The sequence below is a fragment of the Penaeus vannamei genome, chromosome 25 (assembly GCF_042767895.1).
Source record: "Penaeus vannamei isolate JL-2024 chromosome 25, ASM4276789v1, whole genome shotgun sequence".
Taxonomy (NCBI): Eukaryota; Metazoa; Arthropoda; class Malacostraca; order Decapoda; family Penaeidae; genus Penaeus; species Penaeus vannamei.
The window spans coordinates 9,025,520-9,035,519 of NC_091573.1; the positions used below are offsets into that span (position 1 = coordinate 9,025,520).

General features: G+C 34.4%; 2 protein-coding genes across 4 annotated transcripts in view; one reads left to right on the forward strand and one right to left on the reverse strand.

Moving 5' to 3' along the window:
• LOC113807316 (HMG box-containing protein 4) overlaps positions 1-10,000 on the forward strand; it is a 15,470-nt gene that overhangs the window by 4,141 nt on the left and 1,329 nt on the right. Inside the window, exons 2-10 of one of the 3 annotated variants that reach the window (XM_027358554.2) lie at positions 201-331; positions 638-701; positions 1,476-1,630; positions 3,670-3,771; positions 4,409-4,484; positions 5,096-5,160; positions 5,287-5,504; positions 6,176-6,342; positions 6,451-6,982. In XM_027358554.2, coding sequence (XP_027214355.2) covers positions 201-331; positions 638-701; positions 1,476-1,630; positions 3,670-3,771; positions 4,409-4,484; positions 5,096-5,160; positions 5,287-5,504; positions 6,176-6,342; positions 6,451-6,836 — 1,364 coding nt within the window. In that variant the 3' untranslated portion in view covers positions 6,837-6,982. Of the gene's footprint in view, positions 1-200; positions 332-637; positions 702-1,475; positions 1,631-3,669; positions 3,772-4,408; positions 4,485-5,095; positions 5,161-5,286; positions 5,505-6,175; positions 6,343-6,450; positions 6,983-10,000 lie in introns of those variants that run through there. The other 2 variants (XM_070139093.1, XM_070139094.1) reach the window with 2 other exon arrangements.
• LOC113812441 (putative nuclease HARBI1) lies at positions 7,346-8,681 on the reverse strand. The gene is made up of 4 exons (XM_070138982.1): positions 8,673-8,681; positions 8,512-8,530; positions 8,176-8,306; positions 7,346-7,917 (listed from the first exon to the last, which is right to left on the reverse strand). The coding sequence occupies exons 1-4, from the start codon at positions 8,679-8,681 to the stop codon at positions 7,459-7,461; spliced, it is 618 nt and encodes a 205-aa protein (XP_069995083.1). The 3' UTR covers positions 7,346-7,458.

The window sequence follows — 10,000 nt, forward strand, 5'->3', positions numbered from 1 at the left end:
CATATAGCAAAAGAAGATAAAATTTGTTTATATGCTAATTTTTTCCATCTACTGTCACATGGCGTTTGGTCTTTTTTTTTATATATTCTGTGTGGACTCAGCTCTTTATTTGTTAAATCTGCTGTTAACGATCAGAGTCTAAAAAAGGTAATTCTTTAGTGTTGACAATAATTTTAAGTCTGCATTGCAACCATTTTCAGACGTGACAGGAGTGTCGCGCTCTGGGAGGGTGAGGAAGAAATCTTCAAAGTTAGCTGACTTCGAGTCTCCAGATGAGATCGACACCAGGTTTAAGCGTAAAACTGACAGGCCGCAAAAATCACCACAAAAAGTAATGAGACCTCAAGAGAGAGTTTATTTTGCTATTTCTGAAAATACAGAATATTCTGAAGATTTTGTGTGATAAGAATGAAGTCCACCAATGGGTTAGGTTATTTCAGTTGTGGGAAAACCTGTATTGATTCATGAAAGGTGGATTAATAAGCATGTGAACATTGCAAATTTAGATCTAGCTTTTAGACAGTAAACAGTAAATACTTGGGTTGTTTGTACAATCATTTGGTTAATTTGCTGATCTGTTGTTTTTGTAACAGTATGTGCTTTGTGTATTGTTTTGATAATCTGATTGGTCTTTCAGGGTAGTGATGTATATGATGAATCAGATGGTGAGATGGATGATGACTTACTTGAAGTAAAGGATGGTAAGTTGTATGTTGTGATAGTTTCTTGAATTAAAAGATTTGCTTTCGTGTTTTTGCATGATTTTGTGTGTTGCAATGCTTTATAGATGAGAATGTACTTTTTAGAATTATTAGGGCACTTAGTCTGGCTTTGTGTTACTGAAAGATGTTGATTTTGATATATAAAAAACTTTAAGGTGAGGATACTTCCAGAGATATGAAATAAGTCTGAAGGCATGAGAAATTTTATAAATCTGTTTCTGTGCAGTTCTGAGTGTATTAATGAGTGAGTGAAAACTGAAACTTTATTCAGAAATACTGTTATTTTATCTGGTAAGCAAATAATTGTTATTCTTGCTTAGGAACCAAATGGTTTGCTTTTTTGCTTAGGAAGCAGATCATTTGCTTTTTTGCTTAGGAACCAAATCCTGCTGGTTGAAATATTTTATGTAAAAACTTCTCTCATGTGTCAAAAATTGTTTTGTTTTTAGAAGTCTTTACACGAAATATCCTCGTACGACAATTTTGAATGGGAAAATGTTTAGCAGAATCTCATATTATTCCCTTGTTGGGTTCCCTTCATTTGTGATCCTGTCTTTGATGACATATGTAGTTATCCCAAATTAAAAATGTATATCTGAGAGACCTACTTTACATTAAGTTGTATGTGTATTGAAATCACAGTTAAGGAAAATATTTAGGAAAACATTTTTTCTTGTTATTTTTGTACAGAAACTTTTGTGCAGGGAATGTAGTTTCTTGATCAAAACTCACTCTCTTGCTCACTGTTTGCAGAACCTTTAGAAGTTGATGACTGGGGAGATAATGATGATGGCGATGAAGACGTTGCAGAGGGTGATGATAATGATGATGGAGACGAGGGGAATGACCCCTTGCATGTTGATGATGACTCGACTGATATGCCACGAGAAACCTCTAATTATAGCCAGGTGCGTAATGATGATTTTTTTCTGCTATTCGTCTGTCTCTTCTAAATCCTTTCAGATGTACTGTCACCCATTTAGATGCAATGTATTGAATAAAATGTCCTTTTAATCATTCTTTCCTTTTGGGGAGAATTGGATTGTGCTTCTATGACTTTGAATTATTATGATTTTTTTCCCCACATTATCAAAGTTTATTTGTAAATGTAATTTATCAGTTTATTTCTAGTGTATATTGTGGTAATGATTATTTGTAAAAAAGAAAAAAAGAAAGAGAATATTGGAATAAAATTTGATGTGTTAATCTCACCATGTGTAGTTTTATATAGCTTTTAGTTTTAAGGTTGGAAAAGTGTGCATTATGAAAATGAATTTTGAAATATTTGTTATTACTGGAATTCATATCAATATATATTCTGCAAAAAAAAGAAGAGCCTACATATTTATTGCAAATATGAGGATACCATTACTTGCGTTTGACCTCTTACTTCTGTGCATGGCTGTAGCCGTCATGGTGTTCTCAACAGTGACGGATATCCCTGTCATGGCTGCACGCCTTTATAATGGATTGTTTTCAAAGTTTTGTGTGTGTGTGCGTGTGTGTGTGTGTGTGTGTGTGTGTGTGTGTGTGTGTGTGTGTGTGTGTGTGTGTGTGTGTGTGTGTGTGTGTGTGTGTGTGTGTGTGTGTGTGTGTGTGTGTGTGTGTGTGTGTGTGTGTGAATAAAATTGAAAGAAAAGAAAGAACAAGAAAGAAGAGAAAAGAACATGGAAGAAAGAGAAGAAAAGAAAAAGAAAAATGCTGTGCCATTTTTGATGTCGATGTATGGCTGTAGTTACTTGATTCCTACTCTTTTGCCACCTTACCAGTCATGTGACATGTCATGTGACTCACATGACCTGACGTGGAATACAGTGACAATTGCAGTTACACCCATCAACTTCCTCGAACACACTCTTCGCACAAGAAGAGATTGGAGGTCTCCGGTCCAGGTGTACTGGTCCACAGATCCCTTAATGTCTTTGGCCAAGTTCCCGAAGATGATCACCAGTGATATGTTTGATGCCTTGACCTCTGCACTCCTCTCTCTTGAAAAGACAATACTGTTTTTGTACACTGAGATTGTACATACACTCCTAAAATGGAGTACAGACTATAAAATAAGGGGATGATTTCAATCACAGGATGTAGCTATTTTCTGTAAAGCACCTGCTAAACAGAGCTAAAATTTCTCAAGGCTTGTGAGCTGGCCCAGGTGCACACACCTCACATCCAGGTGAGTGAAACTGCACGCTGCTTTCACTCCTGGGAAGAGGGGCTGGAGATTTCTAGCCTGTGAGTAAAGGATTAAAGGTAGTTAACTGACAGCTTGGGGTAAACATGAGGCAAAGATGTTATCACATTCTCCTCTTACTTGTTGTTGCTTGACAAAGCATCTAAAAGATTTACATGGGAAAGCTGTGTAATCTTTTATATATACCAAATATGCATGTATGGTTTATGGTTGCTGTAAATGTATAAGATGTACAAAAGATTGGATTTGAGCCCTTTCACTGGTATGCATTTTTAGCATTACAAACTGCATGTTGAAAATTTGTGATGATAAAAAATCTAGCGATAAAAGAAGATCATAATATGATGTTGAAGCCCAAACCTACATAGAGAAAAAGAAGACTGACTCCACTACTTACCTTTGTGATCAAGAACATTAGTAGGCATTATTTGCTAGTGTGCCTCCTTGTCATATTTGGTAGAAAATACTATTGTCAGTATGTGTACATTGAATGATATGAGGGTTGATTGATAAACACCCTGTAAAAATGTTTGCATATTTTGTATATATATATATTAATTTAAAGCAAGCATTTAGAACTCTGCAGGAAGTACTTCTCACATCTTTTTATGGTAATTTGATAGTGCTTTTTCTGTTGATATTATACAATATGCTGGCATATTTATAAGAAAAAGGTTAACATTTTGAGTTTAAAGCATATGTTTTTTTGCTAAACAAATATGATTTGCTGATACTCTAAAATACTCTTTACAGGCACAGTCTCTGTATCTGTCTGAGAAACAAGGGAAAAAGAACATCATGCTGAAGGACGGCCAGGTTGTGCAGCGAAAGAAAGCACAGCGCAAGGATAAGGGAGTAAGTTCTGTTTCTTCTCTAGCATCTGGAAATTTAAGGGATTTACAGTAGAAACTTACATGTATGAATATACTTGTTTATCTTTGATTTATAAGGAAGGAATAATCTGTTGTTTTGCTTTAGATTGCGAGATCTGTCTGATATTATTTATTTGAACTGATGTATATTTGGATGCTTAGGAATCTTAGATTTGTATAAAATGAAAAAGTTCTTTGTCTCTTTGGATTCCAAGAAATCCAAACTGAAGAACTGAAGTAAATTAGAATATATGGTTATATCTGATTGTTTCTGAAAGAAGAATAGATACCATCTTTTATTGAACTGAAAAAAACATTTGGATAAGTTCTGTTTGTTTGACTAGGTTGTAGGTTATCTATCAGCAAAATCCAAATTTGCAAACAAGGCTTGCATCCAAGTTCATGAAAGTTATTATTAGTTTTCCTTTTTTATATATATATATATATATTTTTTTTGAAATTCATCTGCAGTCCATTTGTTACCATGATGTATGAACATGCATTTGCTATCTTTTTACCATACCTATCTATTAGTGTTTAATTTGTGAAAGGGTTGTAATTTATATATGAACAGGTAATTTAATTGATAGAGAGGATGATTTATTATTTCTGTTTTTCAGAAATCAAGATTCACAGCCTATATGTTGTGGGCGAGAGAAATCAGACCTGGCATTATACAAGCAAATCCCAACATGGGTAAGTAAAGTGTAAGCCAGTGTGTATATATATGTTGATTTAAATTTTGGCGTTTAAATGAAGACTGAATTTCTTGGTCGAAGGGGAATGGCTTAGATTGTTTTATTCTTGAGTTAAAATTCTTCATTGAATTTACAGTGAATTTAAGGTTGAATATTGTTTTGCAATTTTTTGAAATATTTTTTTAGGGTATAAGATCAAAAATTTTAAGATTTTTAATTTACAGATGATGTAAACATTTGTGATATTTCAGATTCAAAGCAGTTTTTCATTACAAAGAAAAAAGATAAAAAGAAAGTTATATCAAGCTAGGAAAATCCGTTGGCAGTCATAGACAAAAACAAGTAGCACAAAACAGTGCAATGTTGCAATATTTTACTAACTTAACAAAAGCCATGGTTTTGGCAAGGATTATGTGGATGTTGAATATAATCTGATGATTAGATGTATTTAGTGTATGTTTAGATGACCAACAAATACTCTATTCTTCTCTTACTTGATGTTTCTCTTTAGGTTTCACCAGATTTATAATAATTTTAAACAGGCATTGTAAGCAAATCAGTTGCTTTTAGACTTGTCTTATATAACTCGGCTATGTTTTTATGTTTCAGATTTTTCTGCTGTGAATAAAAGACTGGGAGAACTATGGGCATTAGTACCAACAACCCAGAAATATGTTAGCATTGATATATGTTTTTGTTTGGTCTTGAACATACTGTGAAAATCAAACATGAATACATTTGACTTCATTTGGTTTCACCAAGTTCCGTACATGCTCACAAAGAGAACTCGTCGTTGACAGAACTGGAAGCGCCGAGCTAAACGCCTGGCCGCCAAAGGGAATCAGAAGGGCTCCATGATTAGCACAGGCAAGGCTGCCAAACAGTCTCAGAACACAGCCCGCAGCAATCTCATCAACAAAGGTGGTGTGAAACCCCAGCAAGTTGTACGCACTTCAGCAAAGCAGTCAGATGTAGGACCACCAGCACCTACCCAGAAGGCACACACTTCAACACCAAAGTGAGTAAAATGTGTTATGAAAAATGTATGTATTAACAGTATGTCTTGTTATTTTTTTTGCTACAGGTAGGTCACTGGGCCGTACCATAAAAGTTTCGGGAAAGGGCAGGCAATCGCCTGCCCTTTCCGAGCGTACCACGAAAGAACACTTTCGTCAGGCGATCCTTCGCTCGTGTTTCCGCTAGATAGAACAGCGCTAACTTTGAATGACGCGGGAAATTTTAAATTGTTTACCTAGTCGCACACGGGAAATTTGAATTTGTTTACCTAGTCGCACGTGTCACCATGGCTGTCGCAGGTACATCAAAGAGAGTTACCCCTGTTTCTGCCTCGGATAAAGACATTTTGCTTGATTTAGTCAAAGAGCATTATGATGTTATTGGTGACAAAGCAACAAGTCACACAATAGTTGCAAAAAAACACAAGGTTTGGCAGGAAATCGTAGGAAACTTTAATAAGAAAACTGGGTGCATGAGAACTCCCCAGCAAGTGAGAAAAATCTGGGAAAACATCAGAAATAAGTAAGTTTACACGCAACATGAAATTTTTATACGCAATCATGACACATAAAAATAAATTGCATTGAATCAGGTCATAACTAACCAAGTAGACTCTACCATTGGCATGAAGGTCAAATCATAAAATAATGTCGGTTTCTCATTCCTTTTCAGAGCTAAAAATAGTTATGCAAAATTTAAATTTGAAAAAAATAAAACTGGTGGTGGGCCACAGCCTGCACCAAAAGAAAAAGACACCACAGGCAGTCTTATGATCATTCAACAGGAACAAGATCCCCTTCATAATGCGTGGGATATGGATGCAGGCCTACATGAGCAAGGTGATAAGATTAATAAATCATCAAAGATTTGTGTACATGACATAGTCAGAAATAATGAATTGTATATCATAAATCTCATTGTTTTTTTGTTCTGTTTTTTTTTTTCAGACAACTCCCAAGCTAGAAATCTTTCTTTTACTTCAAAGACGACTAATGTAGGTGAAACCAGCCAAGTAACCTCAAGTGAAGTAATCTGCTGCAGTGACGATGATACTGAATTAGAACTGATTAGTGGTCCCGTTGGAAAATCAACAGAAAAAGGAAAGCCCATCCATAAGAAACTAAGGGCAAAAACTGAAAAACAGAAATCCCAAATTCAAATCTCAAGTGCTGTTGAAAATTATTATAAACGGAAGATGGAGTTAGAAACTCGGTTAAGCAAACGAACACTAGAGCATTTGGAAGAATGTCATCAAGAAAAAATTCACATGCTTAGGGCTAAAAGAATGTTTTGGGAGAAGAAACTGAAGGAGCTGGACTCTTTAAATCATTAAAGGCTCTCATCGTGGCATCAAGATTATGTATCCATGTTTTGCAATCTTTTTCATTAATATAAGTTTCCAGTTTTCTTTCTTTGTGTCACTCAAATTTGGTTTTGGATGAATGCTATATTTTAAGGTTATTTATTAACTATAAATATTTCATGACATACACCTTACTTTATTTACTTTTATACCATCATACTTAAAATATTTGACAATGTACTTACAATAAGCAGAAAGTGTTATTTTGATAAAGGAAACAATATCAATTTTCATGTTTTTTATTATCCATTATATTCAAGATATAATGAATTATGCATATCAAAGACATGGACATTATCATGAGGAATAGTATAAGGAAAACTCAAATAAAACATAATTTTCATATCCCGAGGAATAGTAAAATGTACAATCAGAACAAATCATAACTCATATCATTAGGAATCGTATGATAGACAATCAAAGTAAACCCTTATTTTCATATGAGGAACATTATAATATACAGTCAAAGTAAATCATAATTGTCATATCCTGAGGATTGCTGTAGTGTACAATCAAAATCATAACTGTCATATGCTTAATTTAAGCAAAACAGAAAAATATCAACAAAAAATGGCATTTTGGCTTGAAACATTTAAGAAAAATATTCATTAATGATATTATTTATCTTCTGTCGACCGGCAGCATTTACAAAGTTTTCTATATTTTCTTCAATATTTACACTTTCTTCCTCTCCATCATCATTACACATGTACAGATCTTCTTTATACTTAACAGCCATATTATGCAACACAGCTGCACTGCAAATAGTCGTCATGACTGTTGTTAAATTAATTTTCAATGGAATGGTGAGGCACCTGAATCTCATTTTCAGAACACCAAATGCTCTTTCAATGGTATTTCGTGCTTTGGAATGTGATATATTGTATCTGACTTCTCTTTGGCCAACAGGATTTGCCACTGGGGTGAGGAGGAATGGTAGCAGTGGATAGGCTGAGTCACCTAATAAGTGATGCCCTTCTAGCAGATCATGTTGAAGATCAAAAAATAATCTGCTATTATTAAATATTCGGCTGTCATGAACAGAGCCAGGTCAATGGCACACAAAGTCCAAAAATTCTAAATTTGGTCCACAAGCTGCCTGAACATTCAAAGAAAAAAATCCCTTTCTACACCTGAACTCTTCTGCTCTAGCACCTCCAGGACTATGAATAGGTATATGTGTGCAGTCAACTGCACCCAATACCCCAGGAAAACCAGACATTTCAAAATAATAATTCCTGATGTTAGAAAAATGTTCTTTCAATGATCATTTCACATAATCTTGTAGCAGAGATGCAATGGCTCAGACTATTTTGGCTGTGCAGTTGCTCACAAGTTGTTGTGAAACGTCAAAAGTGTCAGCAATAGTCAACTGGAAGCTACCAGTGGCCATCCATCGCAATGTAATTAACAGTTGTAGGTGCGGTGGTACTGGTGATCCTGAAAAGAAATGCAACATATTTTAGATTTTGACATTCAGAATAAATCACTATTCTCTAAATATAACCCTTGTTGTAAAACTCATACATATTTAGAACATTTTAATAACTACATCAGCATTTAATTATTAAGTTAATTACAAAATATCAACATGGATATATTATCATGATTTTACTAAAAATGTTTTATTTATCAAAAGACATACTTAATAACTTCTTATTTATCTATGTATTTGTGTTAATATTTAGAAATTTCATTTGGATTTTCTAAAAAAAAACTTACAACTGCATTTATAATAATACAAGCAAAAGTTATAATGCTGTTAACATGAAATAATTCAACTGGCTCAATTAAAGTCAATATTACCTCTCCCATCTCGAGTTTCTTGAATCTGTAGCTTGTCTAGTAAATTGTGTGCTGTTGTTTTTGATAAGCGGAATCTTTTGATGAACTCCTCATCATGCAGAGAAAAGATTCATCCTGTCAGTGATGCATCTTCTGGGAATATCCTGTTGGTCTGCAGTATCTAGGTCTTCAAGGGCTTCAAGACACTCTAATTCATTGAATGCTGCAGCCATTTCTGAAACAAATTATATTTATTAAAATCCTTGGGAGTTTTACAAGACTAATGTATTTTTACTTTGGCATCTGACTTTGAAATGAAAGCTAGATTAGAGTACTTGGAAAGGGCATAAAATGTGTTCGGAAAATAATGGGTTAGCATTGTAAATACACTATTAATGACAAATTCTGCCAATATCAAGTAAATAACAATGTGATTGGTTAAAATGTTCATCACATTCGTGTATTGTCAAGCGATGGTCATGGCCTCCACTAATAACAAGCTAACCAAAACATATTTTCTAGGAAAATTGTGCTTTTCGATTTTCCTGATAATTTAATAAACAATTAACTATTCAAACCAATATGATGTCCATTAACTTTGTAATGTTTGAGTTGCGGTTGAAGTTCGTAGAAGATAAGTTTCTTAGAATCACTCGCTCTATCATTTGCATATATTATTTTTCGTCTAAAAGGAGGCTGTATGAAACTGGACATGCACCAGTAAAACCTCTCAAAGTGTTAATTAAATGGCCAATGCCAAGACGAGTTTGGTACCATCTCATATCTTCACTGAGGAGCAGAGTTATTTACTTTAAATGCGCAAAACACGTTCACTCACTTTTTAAAATCTTTCATGATATGGTAACAATAGCTGTCAACAGTTTTCTTACCTGATATATGTGTTTATTTTGGGGATGACAGCTACGTTCTCGATGCTTTCCACAGCTGTGCCTGTCTAGAAGTCAACAAAGTATAGTTTAATAATTTTAAAAGTGGGAATATTATAAAATCACATTCTCTTTTACAATTAGTTCAACTCAAATAAATAACATGTAAATTTTTAGTTGTTATAAGTTAATTAAAATTCATTCAGTTTAACTTTATTGAGAAATACTTATAAAAGTGGCGATGAAAGAGAGGGGTATAGCTGGCTTTCATAGTCAGGCGATGTTCCAATACTTTTTCTACTGTGAACGCCTGGCGAAGCTGAAAGTGGTGTTTTGTGGTACGAAAATTCGACCCTTTAGCGGCTGGCAACGCCAGGCGAAGGGAAAGTAGGGTCTTATGGTACCGATTACGGATTGTCTGGCGAAGAGTCGGGCATTGCCTGACTCTGTTTTTTTTTATAG

Excerpts from the sequence above, each read along its gene's own strand:
- LOC113812441 (XM_070138982.1), bottom strand. Across the intron at positions 7,918-8,175 it reads GCAACTGCACAGCCAAAATA|CCTGGCTCTGTTCATGACAG; the intron begins GTCTGAGCCATT and ends GTGTGCCATTGA.